General features: G+C 34.9%; 1 protein-coding gene across 35 annotated transcripts in view; it reads right to left on the reverse strand.

Moving 5' to 3' along the window:
- NFIB (nuclear factor I B) overlaps positions 1–19,734 on the reverse strand; it is a 448,899-nt gene that overhangs the window by 201,040 nt on the left and 228,125 nt on the right. Inside the window, exon 3 of one of the 35 annotated variants that reach the window (XM_078369297.1) lies at positions 14,172–14,233. The exons of the other annotated variants lie outside the window; for them this stretch is intronic. Coding sequence (XP_078225423.1) covers positions 14,196–14,233 — 38 coding nt within the window. The 3' untranslated portion in view covers positions 14,172–14,195. Of the gene's footprint in view, positions 1–14,171; positions 14,234–19,734 lie in introns of those variants that run through there. 35 annotated transcript variants of the gene reach the window in all.

Genomic DNA, 19,734 nt, shown 5'->3' on the forward strand with positions numbered 1-19,734 from the left:
TATGTTCAATCAAAGTCCTATTTTGTACCTCCAAAACTGAACAACCCAATGGTCTGAGGCATGAAAATCAAAAGCAACACTGTACAGAAGGAAGACCATGTATCCCCTCAGGTTGCCTCAATGGCTGAGGAAAGAAAAGAGGCGAGCCCCTAAGTGAGCAGAGCCTAGATAGAATATTTTGGTGTGTGGGTTAGTGGGTAAAACATGAACCACAAAAATGGGCTGGAAGCTGGGACAGAACCCTGTTAGGGTCATTACTAAGGTTTAATGTTATTGACTGTTTTGCGGGGAATTTAGACTTTTAACCCCAGCATGATTCAGAAGCAGTGACTTTCTCAGGAGAAAATGAAAAACTGGAACTGGAAGAAAAAATATTTCCAGTCAGAGCATAAAGCTAACCATGTCACTTGTCCATTGTATTTTCCAGCAGTAGAAATCTACTTACAAACTACAGGTATACTGTGGGGGGTGGTGTGGAAATGTGTTAACTAACTTTAGGAAACTCACTAAAACACCTAACTAAGCTAAAAGTCCACAATAGACTCAATATAAAAACATTATCAGTACTATCTAAAAAACAAAGTATTAAAAATATGGTGTTTCTTATCCTCAGGAATTTTTCAATTTAGTGAGGATGGGGAGAAAAATATATACATATACACAGAGAGACAGAGAGAGAGAGTGCTTACAGTTCATACTTCCTTCTTTACAGTGTGCTGTCACACTTATTATCAAAATTTATCCTCAGGAGTGACTGTTAATAATTCCACCATTATACAGATTGCAAAACTGTAGCTCAAGTTCCAGTCACTGGTAATGGAAACAAAAATGGAAGCCTGGTCTTCCCATCATAACCCTTATATTTTTTATGATAATAAGAGGATATTATATCTACTAATCACTGATGAGAAAAGTACATCATGCCTGGAAACTGAATCCTATTTTCAACATTAATAACTACATTCTCCAAGTTGTATTCCCTACCCACTACTTTCACACAAACATTTTACCTAAGACTTGACTGCCTATGATTGAGAGCTTATTAAATCCTCACTGAAAAGGGAAATTAAGGCTAACAGTGATCAGACTGCCCCATAGAGAAGGCAGGTCAAAAGGTATGACTTCAAGGAAAGATTCTCAAGGCAACAGAGATTGACATAATTTACTTGAGAGAATAAAATATAAATCTAGTTTGAAGAACGTTGCTTATCTACAACTCAAAGCACCTAAAGCACATGGATATTTATGGGCCACAACATGTACTGCTGCTAGTCTGAATTTGCTCCTTCTACACACTCCTTTCACACCCTTCATCTCTGGTTCCTTATCATATTACAAACTGGTTGAAGAGGCCATCTCAGACCTCAAGGAAAGGTACAATTACCATAAACCTTCCAAATGTAAACAATGGTCTTATAATAATGACACGAACTCAGAAGGTAAGAATGATGTTTAGATAGATGCCTTTTGCTTATTTCTCACCTGAAACAATTTTCCTTCCCTCACACCTTTTGTGCATTTGATTAAAGCACCAAAAAACACTTACAACATAAGTGGCAGGATCGCTTTGCTAGCAGCTGAAGTGCCCATTCCAACACTTGATCCAAGATGGTACTTCAAAATGATACACTTTGGAAATGACAGGTAGAAGCCAGGATTTTATTTCCCAGGAAGAGGAATTAATGAGTCCTGGATATCTAGTTTAGTACAAAGTCTGCTAAGGAGGTTATTCCTATCCTGGATTAGCCTCAGTAAGCCAGCTTAGGGGCTGATCTAAAATAATAGTTTAACAAAATGCCTATGTGCAAAGGCTGATTTCACCACTTGCTAGTTGTGTGACCTTGGGCATAATCCTTCTGTTCTTTGGTTCCCTCACATGTAAAAAGGAGATACTAACAGAGCTTGCCTCGTAGAGGTGATGTAAGGAATAGACAAAAATACACACACACACGCACACACACACACATACACACGTTTAAAAGCATATCAATTCACCACCCCCATCAAGCCTTTACTTAAATGTTGCTTTACCAAGTAGAATCTATCCCAATCATTTTTTAAATACTTCAATCTTCCCTAACCCTGCACTCACATTTTACTTATTTTAAAACTAGATTAGAGACAGCATTTTCTACAAGATTAGTGCTCCTGTGGTCAGTATTCAATTAATAACACACCTTAAAAGAATGAGGCAACTCATTGGCTAGTCTCCTCCTGCAGCAAGTAGCTCCCAGAGAATTCCATTTCTACAGGAGACAACATTAGGCAAGGTGGGACTCAGGAGACAGCTCAGTGTGGGTGCACAGGAGGTGTCTGTGGTTCCTAGGAGGGCACATATCTCTTTTGTAAATAATGAAATTTACTACTTGATGAATAGCAAAATCAGAAGAAAATAAAAATCCTCAGGTATAGAAGAAGGCCTGGGAAAGAATACAGACCCAACTGATTACTGGTTTCCTTGGAGGAAGACTAGGATTCTTTTATATGTCGTATAGTGGTGATCATTTAAATATAAGACTTTCTCATAATTTTCTGGAGATTCATTAAACTGCAATACTTCATATTCAAAATAAATTATGGCAATATGTAAGTTACATAGCTTTTTATGCCACAGTATGCATGGTGAACCAAAATGCATATATTTTTCTAGAAAATTCATTTCTGCCCTCTCAAATGATTGTGAGAGCAGCAACACATAAAAACCCAAAATCTGTATTGTGGTTGCTAACTTGAACCATGCCAATGAACATTCAAAAGATTAATCAAAGGCTTGACAGTTGTTAACAGTTCAACATGGTTCCCATAATCATCCAATTAAACATATAATACAAATAATAGAAGTCTTATGGGTTCCATAGAGCATGAATATCAGGCTGCTTCAGAAAACTATTAACTGTAATATACTGTCTGCTGAGTCAGAAGAAAATGAAAGGAGAACTGGTACATTTATAGAGGAAGGCAAGGAGTAGAAAAATAGAGTGGAGAGACACATAACTCAACCACTCTTTATGTGGTCATATAAACACAACAGACAGTGGTAAAATCCAGAAAACAAAATTTAAGTAACAATTATTGTAAAACCAAAAGAATGCAGAGCAATGACTTTACCCTATAATTCCTACTGGCTGCACTATATCCACAGCATACTTCAACCACACTTTTCTAGCTTGCTGCTAAGTTAGAAACATGGATATAATTATAGTTGTTGGCTTTTGACTCTGTCTATAAACCATGCAGAGATAAACTGCTATTAGTGAACATACCAACTCCATATAATTGTGTTTTGACATTATAGGTAAAAACAATGAGAAGGAAAACTAACCACAGCAATTATAAACAGCATGCTCCAGGGCATGTCAGGTCACTTATGACCTTGACTAAATGATTATAATCTTTAGGCTGCGTTCTCACACGTTCACAAGCATACACACACACGTGCACACCCCACACCTGTCATTTTAGGGAAATGAATTTAGTGAACATAAGAATAACTAAATCATATATTTATAAATGTCCACAGGATAAAAAATGTATGCTGCATGGGTCAAGTATCTGTACTTTAAAAATCTTATTTCAAAAAAGCAAATGTAAATTTTAGAGAAAAAACTTTGTGGTAAGTGTTCATTCTAAAAATATTCTATTCTGCAGCTGTATCTATTCGGAGGCAAGAAGAACTGCAGAAATTTGATTTAGTAGAAAAATCTCTGCTTCTATATAAAATGAATTCAAGTTACATTATTTGGAGGGTAATTTTTAAATATTTAAACCATCTCTTTTCACTGATACCATTTTTTCAATAACCATTCAACTCTTTACCTCATTTTATTTGCTACAGACAGAAATGCTGCATTTATTTCTTTCTGTAAAAGTCAGTCTTCTCCTCTCTCACTAAAGTGGTACCAAGGGATATCAAGAGGGCAATACATATCCCATAAGTATTAAAGTATGATGTTCTCAGATAAAAAATAGTATTGTGTTTAATGACTTTTACAGTCAGCAACAGTAGAGATGTGAAAATCACAATAATGTTATACATGGTGTCGACTTCGAAAAAGTGCAAATTAAAAGTGATATGACTATCTAATGAGATCACTCATAGAAATGGCAGTTTATAAACATAATCTTTAGAGTGTGCTAATGTCATTAAAACAGTTTCATCTAGTTGCATATTCCTTAAAAGTATATATCTTTTTTTTTTTTAATGTGCCTTTCTTATTTGGTCTTCTTAATAATCTGATCACGAAGGCAAGAGTAGTTTTTACAGATCAGGAAACAGTTTCCTGAAGGAGGGCCGACTTGCCCAAAGCTACCGGACTAATGAGTTGCTGAATTAGGTTGGGCAGCCAGGTAAGCTCCTCATCCAGGGCTTCAGACCTGAATACCTGGGTTCAAATTCTTGTTCCTCTTCTTAACCATTACTGTATGAACTTCAGTCATGACTGGCTCTCTCTGTCTGAGAACTTTACTTTCCATGATTATAACAGCTTTCACATAGGTTAGTTGTGAGAATTAAATAAAATATGCTATGTAAAGCCCTTAACATAGTCCCAGGCACATAATAAGTACTTAATAAATATTAGATATTGTGGCCATTGTTACTATTACTATCATCTTAGAGCTACTCTGGCTAAGGTAATTTTGGCAAGGTTAAAGGGGGATTAAATAAATAGTCACATAAATATCAAATCCAGAGATTAACATTTAGCACACATTTGTAAAGAGATTAACATTTAGCACAAATTTTCAAAGAAAATGAACTGACATAACTGGATATCACTGTAATTCTTGACTAGGGGCTCTTGTGGAAGGATTTGCCTCAGCTGTTCTTAAAGGTTTTCTAACAAAATGCTTGTGTATTTATATCATTACGCCACTCACTGGATACAGGTTTAAGGAATTTAGATTGAGAAAAACTATGCAAATCAAAACTGTGGTAAAATGCAAGCATACTAGTGTCTGTATCCACTTTATCCTGGAGATCAAAGTTCCTCTGCTTTAACTGCCACATTCCATCCTGGACCGAATAGTTTCTGTGTAACTAACTGGCAAGTCTAGCATCTTGACTGAAAGTTCACAGTAAAGGGCTTTGACATAATGTCCTTGAGGACAATGGACTCCTCATTCAGGGCAAGAGCAATCCTGATCATGCTCAGGGTTGCATGAACTAAAGTTGATTTGGCCTGAGCCGTCTCTGCTCTTTTTAAAGCAACTCTGAAAGGAAATGGAATAGGAAGAGAAAATCATCCATATTCACGTTGGGGAGCAAATACATAAAGTCAATATGTTTAAATGTTCTGCGTCAGCATCCAGGAACACTCAAGAAAGCTCTGTTGCTTATAGCTCACTGAGGGACAGAGGAGCAGTGTCTGCAGGACAAACAGATGCACATCTAAGCAGGTAGAAAAAAGAAACATTTATGGTAGACAGGAAAAGAAAAACCATACAGTTATTTTTCTCTAGGTAGGTAGGTAGGACTATACCAAGATCTCATGACACTTCTTTAACTCTGCTTCATACACACGTTATTAAAAAAATGCAGCTTATAACCCTTGGAGATGCAGAGAAGACCATTTCATAAAAAGTTGTTTTACTGAAGAAGTAGTGGGAATGAAGCTGGAATATGAACTGAGAAGGGGCAGTCATAGGTTGAAATTCTGACCCTGCCTCTTACTAGCTTTCTGATTGAAGATTTATTAAATATATTTAACCTCAATTTCTTTGTCTGTTGTTTGATGATAATACCTAGTTCCTTGGGTAACTGTAATGATTACGATTAACAATTAATGGGGTGGGGGAATAGGACATTTTGTTGCTTTTACTATTGCCAACATTGCTACCAATTAATACTAACAATTATAAAACAGTAATAATAAGGATTTCTGTCTTTCAGAAGAGAAAGAGAAGTGATTCTGAATCTCTCCATCACATCCTCTTTCTCAGTAAGATTCATGGTCTTATCTAAGAAGGAAATCAATCTTTGAAACCAAAAAAGTGAATGTCATGTATAGGAATAAGGGGTGGGGAAATTTTTGTCCTGCAAACTTATGATGATTTACAAACCTCATAAACTCTTATCTAAATAATCTACAAGGCAAGCACCCTAAATTCAAAATCTTTTTAATTAAAAATGGAAATATTCCACCAAAAAAATTATGGAAACTAAAATATAGGTTCTTTGTTCATCTATTTTTTTTTTCAGAAAACTCTCATAACAGAAAGCGCCCAGAGTCCATTTACTCAAGTATACATACATATTTTATTTGAAAAAATATTCCAACAACAGAAGAAAAATTTATTCTAAGACTTCTAAGAAAAACCATTAATTTAGCATAGGGTGAGTGGGACAGGGAAGATTTGTATCATAAGTCAGTCATAAAGACCATGATACCTATCCTTGAACAGCTGGATTACTATGTATGGCTCTTGACTTGCTTAATCCTCTCTTTAAGGATGTTTTATTTTCCCTATCTGGCCATTGTGGACTGCATAAGAAACACATCCAATTTCAAGGTGTCTTATATAAGCTGCATAGAGCAGGAGAAAACAAAAAACGAGAGACTGCTTAGTTTAGGAGAAAAGATTTGCTTGGAAATCACTAAAACATTGTATATCAAAATTAATAAAACAAAATCAAAAGCAGTAACTCATAAATCAAAGATAAAACAAATGATTATTTCAATTTTTTTTTTTTTTTGAGACAAGAGTCTCTCTCTGTCACTCAGGCTGGTGTACAATGGTGCAAACTCAGCTCACTACAACTTCCACCTCCCGGGTTCAAGCAATTCTCCTGCCTCAGCCTCCTGAGTAGCTGTGATTACAAAGGCACACCACCACACCTGACTAATTTTTGTGTTTTTAATAGAGATGGGGTTTCACCATGTTAGCCAGGCTGGTCCCCAACTTCTGACTTCAGGTGATCCACCCACCTTGGCCTCCCAAAGTGCTGGGATTATTGGCATGAGCCATTGTACCCAGCCCTATTTCAATTCTACTTAGTCTGTCAATAAGTAAAATGAGTTCTTTTTTTAATGTATAGAGGTTATTTCTTATTATATAATACTTTCTTTTGTCTCTTTTACCTTACTCGGGCCAAAGTAAGTTACATAGTTCAATTTCTAGAATTATGGTTAAGATAGAAGTTTAGAGATGACTGCACAGATTAAAATTCTGACTCTGTCACTTAACTAGCTTGCCCTCAGAGTTCTCATTGGTGAAGGGGCAGTAAAATATCTACCTCATATGGTTATTGAGGATTAAAGGAGTCAAACAGGTGACTTTGCAAACAATGCCTGGTACGTAGTAAATGCTCATTAAATGGTATCTAAATGGCAATGGTCACATGTGGAAAAGCATCACATTCTAGAAAATCTTACTCACCTTTACTCAAATTATCTATTAAGCATCAGGTCACTATGTAAAGCCTTAGCTTGTAAGATTGGTATTATCTCCATTTTGCGCAAGAAGAAATGGAGCCTCTGGGACTTTCAGACACTTGCTGAGAATTATACAGTTAAAAATGATAAAAACAAGATTTTAGACACTACTCCTGATTTCTAACTTTTTGACTACTGCTAGGGTTCCTTCTAGCAAGTTCCAACTCCATGCACACCTTTCACTGCCCCCAGTGATGGGACACCACCAGACTGACATGTTAACTGCAAAACCTGCAGTAAGTCAGCTGACATCTGAGAAGTTGGAGAAATTATTGGGTGTACCCCAATGCCACATTTTATTCTTTTATTTGTTTCATTAAGTGCAATCAATCACCAGGAAGCCTAACACATACTCACTATTCCTCCAAGTTTCATTACAGTTCTTGATTACTCACTTTTGAACAGGAGGGTGCTAGTGTCACTCAGAACCCAATGCAATTGCTCCAGTTAGGGGCAGGGCAGAATCCAGAAATACATCCTGACATGTTTCCAGCCTCCTGAAAGGAAAGCTACATGCTACAAGATGTCATATCAAGCATGCTTGTTACTACCACGTATACACTACAAAAATATTTTTTGTCATACAGATTAAAAAATTATACTTGTTTATCAGAATAATTCATTCTCATGATCTCACTATTTTCTTAGAAGTTGTTACAAGTGTTCATGTCATTTCTTTTAGATGATGTTTGCATAATCACTACCATTACTCTTTTTATAACTTATTAAGCACTTAACAGCAACACTTAAGAAAAAAGAACAATAAAATTGGGTAATGTCTCTTAAATTGTCTTTCACTACTGTAAAATTTGTAAAATGTCTGAATTCTCTATATTCCAATTTTAGGACCTGGCACAGTGCCTGATACATAGTAGGTGCTCAGTGAATAGTTGTTGAATGACTAAGCAGCTTCGTTGTAGACAGAATGGCTTTTAAATGCCATCACAAAGTGGCAAACTGAGAAAGATTTATTTTTAAATTTCAGCGATCATAATCTTGCTACATGTGCACAACATAATCAGCACCGAATTAAAGAATCAACAAAACCCACTGTACATCACAATATAGAAAACAAGGGGGAGAGAAGTATGAAAATAAGAAAACTGCTCACTGTCATCTAAGAACTTAACAGTCACTTCTTCTTTGCCTGAGGAGACAGGGAAGTACAGAGGAACTGAGAATTTCACAAACTAGGTTCCATTCTAACTTTTGGTATACATTTTGTAACCTTAAAAGATTGAAGGCTACTTTAAAAGATTATGTAGCTATAGTCACAGGATTACCACAGTTTTCACTTTATGCTTTTTTCTGCAATTACTTATGAGGAAATACAGAGATTCAGAACAGGCATCATTTACAGAGAACAAAATATTTAAAGCTGGACGTGATTTTATTGTTGGGTGTGTCCCTCGATCAGCCCATTGCTTTTAGCAGCAAAAAAGTAAAAATTTGCATCAAGTCAGATACTTTAGTCTGATAATAAAACATACCTCATCAGACAGAAACCATTTTTTCTTCTGCTAAGTTGGACAGCCACACTTGCTTTTTAAAATAGTAACAATAGTGATGTAAACTGGACCCAAAACTCAACTCAGCTAACTTCAGAATATTTTTAAATACAGTATTTTTTTGCAGAATATTCTGCCTTCCAGATTTTTTAATTGCTTATAGAATTCTCACTTACAAAATACCTTAAAACAAATTGATACAAGTATATATTGACACTTTTCATTCATCATTATATAAAATAAACAATCGAAATACTAGCATTACTTTTACAAGAAACTTTACAAAACATTTTAAGACAATGAGTAAAGGATATACACTGAAATCTAAGAGCTAAACTATATGTAAGAATAATTTAGATATCAGAATTTGATGTTACTGTTCAATAATAAAAAAGATTAATCAATAAAGCCATTTAGTATTAAATATTTTGACAAATGTGTTAAAATTCCTATTAGATTCTTATATTAACAATTTTTTAACAGAACACCAAATTTGTCACCAAAACAAATATTCCAGAACAGTATATGTCAATGCCAAATGCAGTTCATTTATATGAAAAGTAGATTCTTGGTTATCTGTTTCATTTTGTTTTGTTTTTGTTACATAATCCCTGAGAAAACTCCGCTTAACACTCACCTCCTCTCCGTGACCTTTCCATTACAGTCCCACAGGGTCCCCTCCCAGAAAGCTCAGCAAATCTAACCATATATAGTAGTTGTTGAGAGGGTTAGGTAGTTGTATACTTGTCCCATTATCTTTGGCATTTTTGTTTTTGATAAACACTGTAAATGACCATGACCCTTTCATTTCTACTGGTAAATTACTTGGGCAAGGCCATCAGCATTTCACTGTTTTTTCCTAACTTCTTAAAATAAATGCATTTATCAACCATTTTTTCACCTTTAGCTCCAATGTTCAGTATTTTCCTTGAAATATATATTTTAATAAATTCACAAATGCCTACTTCTTTGACTATATGATGATACATATGGAATTATATTAAATGCAAACCAAAATAAAAGGATGTAATATGCCATATATATACATATTTGCATTGTATTTATCTTTTTTATATTAGTCATTAGATTTCCCAAAGCATGTGTGTGTGTGTTTGTGTGTGTGTGTGTGTGTGTGAACACAAATATACATATATTTGTTATATCAAATACATAATATTTACTAAAATATACAATTTGGTATACCAAATATAGATGTATGTATACACATACACATACGCACATGTATATGTACATATATTAAAATATATAATCAACATTGAACTAAATAATCAGCAAAACCCACTGTATATTGCCCTATAGAGAACAAGTGGAAGAAAAGTATGAAAATAACACCTGATTACTGTCATCTAAGAACTTACATTTACTTTTTATTTGGCTGAGGGGATAGGACAGTATAGAGGAACTGAGAATTTCACAAACTAGGTTCAATATTTCTTTAGTATACCAATATTTGATGGTTGATGAGGAAGTTATATTTCCCTATACATTTGGTACACCAAATATATATATATATATATATATATACACACACACACACACATAAATACACACACATATAATTACACACACATATATATACATATATACACACACATATGTACATATACACACACTTTGGGAAATCTAAAGACTACTAAAAAATGACAAGATAAGGATTTTTATCTAGGAACTTAATTATATTACTTATAATGCATTATCAGTGAAATAATTTTTTAAAATGATGTGTCATTTTCAATGAATAAGAGAAAAGAGTCACAATTATTCTTCAGAGAATTATCTTACATATAATATTGAGAGATTTCTTCCAACCTTATCTGTGGGACTATAATTCAGTGTTATTGGAAACATAAAGGAAAAAATAAACATATCACCATTTCAGACCATGAAAATGTTTGGGATTTTAAAGTCTTAGTTTCTTGAATAAATAAATACCATTGCCTCGAACACTCCCTGCTAGGCAACGGTTTTGACTATGCTCGCTTTTATCTCCAATTATGTTTGTGCCTGGGATTTTCTTAATACTCAAACGAGAAGCCTCATGAAAAATGAATAGCAGTAAAGTATACTGGATTCTTATAGGAAATTTGTACAAGAATCCAGCATCTCTTTTTACTCCTAGGGAAGGCTATTTCCTTAAGTAACTCACAAATATTGAAACAGGCATTGTGATTTGCTGTGGCTCTATACCATTCACATTAGGGGTGGATTTTGAGACCTTACATAGCAACTACAATATTTACATTTTTGCAATATAACTATGAAACTGGAACATTTGCCAAATTTAATATTTATTCCCCACTTTAGGGATAGCATTGCCCTTAACTTAAAGCTCTGCCCCACAAAAGGGAGACCAAGTTTTCTGGAAGGCTCAGAGAAAGGTGGTGAGCATTCATTGATTGATCAAGTACTGAGTACCTACTGGGCAGGTGCTCTGCTAGTTGCCGTCTAGAAGTCAGAGCAATAACTGCAAACATTTTATTGCACATCTACAGTATGACAGGTGTGGTGCTAAGCACTTCACAAGCTTTTTCTCATTTTACCCTCACAACTGTCAAATACAATGCATGCCCACTTCAGAGCTCAGCAAACTGAATCTTAGAAAATAGAACTAATTTAACCAACCATACAACCACATAGTGAATAGCATAAAATAATTGTTAAAATTCCAGCAAGATTTCAGAATATGTGCTATTGTTAATACAGTCCCTATAATTCACATGATTTTATTTTACTCATTCTTAACATTAAAAATATACATAAAAGGTAGAAATGATATTTTTAAAACAATGACCAATCACTAGTGCAGATACAAAACAAAGAAAACAAGCCTCAAAAAAGCAGATTTTCCTAGTTTGAGGAAATTTTCTTGTGTCACCTCAGTAACATATGATTTGCCCCTAATGTTCAATATTCAGTTTAAATAACTTGTATTCATTCATCCATTCATTCAACAAATACATAGTATCTATTTTATAGTGTGCTCTCATAACATTTCCATTGATTGTAGTTTCCTGTACTTGTATTGTACCCATCCTTTATTCACCGATTTTTCCATTTACAATGGTGCCTGAAAAACATGTTTTCAAACTTTCACCATATACTGTCAAACTAGAAATTAGCTACTAGAAGTAGCCAATATTCAACTTTTCTAACACTAATGTCTCTGTTTCAATTTATTAATCTTTGCATTATTCCAGAGTGCCTTGATATACATAAGCTCACACAGGGCATTCCAAAACATAAATTATAGATAACTCTTTCATGTTACAAAAGAATTCTTGACTGGGCATGGTGTCTGATGCCTGTAATCCCAGCACTTTGGGAGGCTGAGGCGGGTGGATCACTTGAGGTCAGGAGTTCACAACCAGCCTGGCCAATATGATGAAATTCAGTTTCTACTAAAAATACAAAAAGTAGCCAGGCATGGTGGTATGTGCTTGTAATCCCAGCTACTTGGGAGGCAGAAGAATCACTTGGGAGGCAGAAGAATCACTGGGAGGTGGAGGTTGCAGTGAGCCAAGATCACGCCACTGCACTCCAGCCTGGGCGACAGAAACTCTGTAAAAGAATTCCTACCTTTACAAAAAGATTCATTGAAAGTTGCTTTTTGAATCTGAATTCCCCTTGTGAATTTAATGTTTTATTTACTAAAAATTAAACTAATAAAAAAATGCCCAGAAACATCTCTTAAATAAAAGAAGGTATATGGATGTTTGTTTTAAACTTAAAAAAGAAACAAAATTTTCTTTAACTGAGAAGATACATGCCACACAAAGGAAAATGGAGATGTAATAATTATCAAGCTAATTGGAAAATTATAATCACCCAAAAGCAGAACTTATACCAGCTCCTCATAACTAGCTCCAACCTTTTCTTTAAAAGTCCAACTTTCCATTAAAAAAAAAGTTTTCTTATAACAAATCTCAAACATCTCTTCTTATGTTATTGGAAAATTGACAGTATATATTTAATGGGTCCTTTCTGTTTTTCAACCAGTATCACACCAAAAAAGAGAAAGACCATGGCTGCAGACTGATTTCATTAGAATACTTCCTATGAAAAGGTATATATATTTTTAAAAACTGGTCTCTTGAATTATTTTATTTCAATTGATTACAACTGAAATGCAAGATGCTTAATTATTTTTTTTATAATTTATGCTTATTTTTTCTCCTACAGTAGAAACACATCCAAAGTTACACCGGGCCTCTCTTAGACTCTGTATCGCAAACTGTAAAGTGAGAGGTTCTGTAGGAATTTTCCCAACTCTAAAATTCTACAAGTTAAAAACATCTTTCTTAAAAAGCAAATTTTTGGCCAGGTTCAAGCCTGTAATCCCAGCACTTTGGGAGGCCGAGGCAGGTGGATCACGAGGTCAACAGATCGAGATCATCCTGGTCAACAAGGTGAAACCCCGTCTCTACTAAAAATACAAAAAATTAGCTGGGCATGGTGGTGAGTGCCTGTAATCCCAGCTACTCAGGAGGCTGAGGCAGGAGAATTGCCTGAACCCAGGAGGCGGAGGTTGCGGTGAGCCGAGATCACGCCATTGTACTCCAGCCTGGGTAACAGGAGCTAAACTCCGTCTCAAAAAAAAGGGGGGGTCCAAAGTGGCTCCCGCCGGAGGTCATGGCGCTCGCAAAGGCGAGGTCATCAGTTCAAGGCTAACCTGAGCAACCTCATAAGCTCAAACTGATTGGCAAAAAAAAAAAAAAAAGCAAACTTTTTATCTACATTGAACCAAATAAGTTGACTACTGGACTTTGAATTGAGCAACATGGAAGTATTACTCAAGAGTCAGGTTACACATTTTCTATTTCTCTTTAATAAATAAAATGTATTAAAATCCCAAATTTAACAAGCATGTGCTAAACTTTATTAAGTATTTCTTACTATGAAGAGGACTGCTCTCTCAAAATAATCAGACACGAAATTTCTAGGATGCTAGAGCTAAGAGGGACAGTGGATGTCCTCTAGGCCAATTCTCTTCCCTGAGAGGAACAAAGTTTCCCAAGCACCTACAAGCACTAGGATCACCAGTGTTTTTCTCTTCCACTTCAGCAAGCTGCTCCAATCACTATATGGCATAGAGTAAAACTCTACATTAGTAAACAAAGGAATAGAAGAAGGTAATTCCATTACTAGGTCACTAAATAATTTAGTCTAATTTTTCTTTTTTTAATGTAAAGACCTTATGTTCAGAAACTTACATTTCAAAGTACATTAAGTAAAATCATGTCGATATGCAGATATGTCTTCTCCCATATGCATCTTAAGAAAATAAACAAAAAAATTATCATCAGCCCCTAGAAAACAAAAACTGAAATTAAAAGAAAGAATGGAGTAAATCTAAATTGTATATTTTCATTCCTTGTAAAAGGATTAAATAACAGAATTCTAAATGGTTTGTTTGTACTTTCCATGCAATATGTAGATTAACCATGAAATTCTGTTTGGGACACTTTGACATCTGTTTTCAGTGCATTACAATGAAATCTGGGGACTTGATACATACATTTGCTGTAATAAAACTGTCACTAATCAGTGTTTTCCAAAATATTGCCCATAACTATTACTATTCAGTAGTCTCATTTGCATGATCTAATATTGTTGCTACATCATGTTTTTCCCTGACAACGTGTTAGCTAGTCCCAGGCACATGGTGGAAAATGGCTTCAAACCACTCAATAATCTCAGCATTTCCATAGTACTCTGTACATACACATGCAATCTGTCCTAGAGTTGAACTAACACTTCATCCTTCACGAAATGTTTTCTCTGTAACTGAAACACTGAAGGTTGAGTTTACATCCCTGAGTATGAAAAACTCAACAATAATAAAGAAGCCCACAGTGAGGAGGAGATTATGCCTCATGGGCCTTCCAGAGCAGGAGATACAAACATAATCCTTACTCAGGAGTCCCTTCAACAAATCTACAATGATGCTTCCTGAACAGTAAGTGCAGAGTCTATCAGTAACTTAGACCATTTCTAGGAACTACAGAACAAGACTGGACTAGACTTTAAAATGTAGTCTACCTCCCTTTCTCTAGGATTAATAGATCATCACCTTATCAATGACAGATACCAAGAGCCACAAGTTCACAAGATGTTGACATAAACTCCTGGATATTACATTTAAAATCTGTTTCTGTTTCATATTGCATATATCTGGTGTGTCATGTACAAAATATGGATCTCAGGGGAAAAGTAAGTCTGACAGCCCAAACACGGTATTCACCAAAAAACAAAAACTTACTAAAAACAATTTGTCTACCTATGTTGATTCTAAATGAATTCCATATTTTATCAGTACTTGGCATTATATTCATATTGCTCAACAGTCCAATGCAATTTCATTTTGTCCTCCCATGAACTCATCTTAAACCCAAAATATGTTTCTCCATGCACATGTTTTATATTATACAAATGTTGGATACAAAAAGCAGATTAATTGTAGGCCCTAATGCTGTGTTTGTTAGTACTAAGAAGTCATTTTAAATGTTCCAAAAGGGATTAATGTAGTATAACAAGTCTATTTAATTATTGTAAGACCAGTGATCCTCATATTACTATAAGCTGCTTTTCCCTTATTTGGAGACTGTAAATAGAACAGAAATTGGTACATAACTCTAAGTCATATCCTGAAATGTTGATGCTTTACCATTAGGAATAAAGAAATATGCAAGCATCTCTGAGAGGCTATGAAAGGCAACTACTATTTAAGAACCACGTATATGTTCCCATTTTAAGTGAACATCAACTTTAAATCATAAGTGTAAGCAAAGCTTTCAAATGTATTAGAAAGACATAATACCAAATCCTTCTGCCATCAACAGCAATCCCAGTTTACATATGTTGAAAAACTGTGGATGCATTTTCTTTCATGCATATGGTTTTTTATTTTTGTGTATCCCATGAACAGAAGTGCCACTAAACACCAGTATATTATCAAAAAGAAAAGGAATACCACAGATTATTAAAAATTATGTGCCAGAATCCAAACAAGCTAATCAATGTTCTGATTCTGCTTTCTGCACAGCCTAGTTACCCTTTAACTAATGGACAAACAGTGAAATAACTTCTATTAACTCAAGGCTAGAACCCCTAGGTATAAGATATATTCATTATAAAGTGCTCCATATAAGAATATGATGCATTTTTACACTGCATCAATGTGACATATGATTTAAATTTCTCTAGTAGGGATTGTAGATATGGGCTAATCTCTCCACCTCCTGTGAAAATTGAGGGGTACAATTCACTGGCCGTAGAGAAACAGGCAAAACTAGTTCCTCCAAGGATCCAGCCACATAGTTGGTTCCATGACCACATGGATCCAACCAACCAGAGCTACTGAAGTAAAACACTGTGATCCCAAATGACAGTTTGGTAAGAAGTAAATGTTTTAACCATTTTCCATTTGGCTTCCAGTTGTTCTTAGAAAAGTAAAGTCAATTTGAGTAATAAATATTAACTTATTTCCTGCAAAGCTCATTTAATTATTTAATTTTTTTAACATCATAAAAAAGGAGAAATGGGAAAGAGTGACTTAAAGGAGAAAAATTAAATGGCAATAAAATCAAAACAATTCATGCAACTGATTAAATGGTTTGAAGTTTTAACTAAGGGTCATTTTTAAATAAGATACGTTAGGACTTTAAAAGGAGTCTAAAAACCAGCAGCATGCTTTGTTAAGAACAATCCAGCCTAGTCACATCATCACTTCTGCCCAAAGAAATCTAAAACATAAGCATACTTCTCCCAAATGCTGGCAATTCAATTTTTTGTACATGAGAGTTTTACACTTTTATTGGAATGCAGTGAATTACAAGTACTTGATAGGATACCCTTTATCCACACCGAAGTTGAGTTATTCAGAAAACCACTAATAAAATTATTTTATTCTTTCCCTTCAAATATACCTAGATTGACCAATAAATTTATTCTTTGGTAAATCTGAGATAAAACAGTTTCTAAAACCATATAATCATTCTAATTTAAATGGTTTTAAAACTACACACAACTAGCTAGCTTCGTGTGCCTATACAAAGAGTTTTCACTAACAAATATTTATGCACACTACTATGAGCAGGCCTTTGATTTTCTCTTTGGTATGTCTTATTACCTGAGATAAATATGAACTAAATGATGACCCTCTGCTTCACATCCAGTCATTTCTTTTTTTTTTTTGCTACTGGATAGTTTCTCTGGCAGTCTAGATTATGCTATGGTCCTCCATATATAGTAGTAATTGCTCTTATTAACATTATTGCTTTTACTTACATGAATTATTTCATTTAATCCTAAAACAGCCCCGTGAAGTAGGCATTTTAATCCTCAATTTACAAAACAGAAAAGCAAAGCACACGGAGCTTAGGTGATTCAACCAACATCACAAAGCAGATAAATGGCAGAGCCAAGACTAGAACCCAAAATGTCAAATTCTATGCACATGATTTTTGTTACAGATTGAATGTTTGGGTCTCCCTCAAATTCCTATCTTGAAATTCTAACCCCCTATCTGATGGTATTAGGAGGTGGGGTTTTTTGGAGATAATTAGGTCATGAGATTGGAGCTTTCATAAATGGGATTACTGCCCTCATAAAAGAGATCCCAGAGAGCTCTCACTCTTTTGCTGCCATGTACAGAAACAAGAAGTTGGCACTGTGCAACCCGGAAGAGAGTCCTCACTGGGACTCGACCATGCTGGCACTCTGATCCCAGGTTTCCAGCCTCCAGAACTAGGAGAAACAAGTTTTAGTGTCTGTAAGTCACATAGTTTATGTTATTTTGTTACAGTAGCCTGAACTAAGAGTGTTGTGCTCTACAAAAACTGAAAAGGCAGAAGGGAGATATGCTCAACTTCTTAGGCAATTCAAAATTCAAAGGATGACAGAATATTTTACTTTGCACATTATTTACTCTTCAGTCTAAGAATAAGCCATCTTTTCTAAGAAATTCCTGCAAGATCTAAGCCCCACCGTTCTCCTTTTTTCCTAACTTCACTTCTCCTCAACTACCTATAATACGTGTATTCATGCACACTCCCCCGCCTCCCTGCCCGCATACACACACACAAGTTATCCATGGACCAGGAACTTTAACTCGACAGGTGAGATCATCTTAAAATTCTTTTGATGTAGGAACTGAGGTAGATGTCTGGAGAAAACTGAAGATATTTTTATAGTCCCTGGGCTGGTTGCTATTCTCAGATCATAGTCCCACTGTCATCTGACCCCTTAGCCCACTAACCACATCTAAAACCAACTCCATGTCGATGCTGCCCCTGAGGATGCTAATGAGCCAGCAGAAAGGCAAGAGACATGTTTTCTACTCCAGACTAGTTTTTACAAGAGAAGAGAGAAAAACTGAGGCTACTGACTAAAATCAGATTCAGAGCATTTCATTCAACCTTCTTCCTCTGACCCTATGATGCTGGATTATCAACATGATTCATTCTGAAAAGCATTTAAATTCCTTGATCTTGTAAACATTCCTGGGGAAAAATAGTTTATAACACAACAATTACAAAAACAAACAAACAAACAAACCAGAAAGAAAGAAAAGAAAGCCTCCCACCTGCTATTTTCAGATATTTTTTAGACATGAATACAGAAATCTACTGCTTTTTTCCAAAGTTCTAGTGCCTGCAGCACATTGTCTCTCATCTGTCAGTGTATCTACACACATGTATAAACAGTATGCAACACACAAGTAAGGAAATGTACATTCTAACTTAAACTTCCTTTTTTCCTCTAATAACTTAAAAATAAAATGTAACAGCTTGGATTTTAAATATTTAATCTGGCAAATACAGGAAAAATCATGAACTATAATGTCATATTTGGCAAAGAAGAGTTTGGTAGGATAAAAATATCTGTGTTTTAACATTTTAGAAGGCTTTTCCAATATTTTAAAAATAAAATTATTTCACTGCTTCAGAAGAGAAGAACGGAGGTAAAATTCTCTATTTTTGCACATGAGGTTTTCATGCAGAGTAGAAAAAACAATTTTTATATTCATTAAAATAAATAGTTAATTTTACATGCTGGCAAAAGTCCCCAAAGATATAAAATCTTCACATTTACTAATGGTTCTCTACTATGTCATGAAATTTAGCTATTTAAGTCACAAAAGATAGGGTTCCCTTAAAACTATTAACATAAGATGGTATACATAAAGTTACAACATTACTCATTTGATAAAAAAAATTTTGGTTTTATCCTACATGTTTAGTACAGATATTTTTTTCAGTACTAGTCAAAGATTAATAGTGTTAAGTTCAAAAGTCAGTTGTTTTCATACTGGCAACCAAAAGCATGACTACATTTCCCACTTTTACCTTATATTCTGACAATAAAATATTTTTATTGTAGCAGCTGAAAATGCTGAAAAGTAATTCTTAAAGAAACCATAAATATAAAAAGCTGAAAAGTCAACCTCAGAAGAGTTTGGAAAAGGAAATTGTGATATCCACCATCATAAACCACAGAAACTGAAAATCTAAGCAGAAAAGATCTAAATCCCTCCAAATGTCAGAATACTATGCCCCACCTCTTATAGCAAGGAGGGCAGCAAATTTGTCCCCATCACTGTCAGCAAACAAAAGAAAGTCACTTCTACAGCCAGACCATGTCAAACAGAAGATGTAGCTACTGCGGAGGGACGCCTTGAATCCACTGGTGTGTAAAGTAAGGGCTTCGGCCTTTTTGTCAGCTATTACCATAAAAGAATAAGAGGAAACAGTGACATTATTACACAATAGAAA

This window comes from Callithrix jacchus, chromosome 1, assembly GCF_049354715.1.
Source record: "Callithrix jacchus isolate 240 chromosome 1, calJac240_pri, whole genome shotgun sequence".
NCBI lineage: Eukaryota > Metazoa > Chordata > Mammalia > Primates > Cebidae > Callithrix > Callithrix jacchus.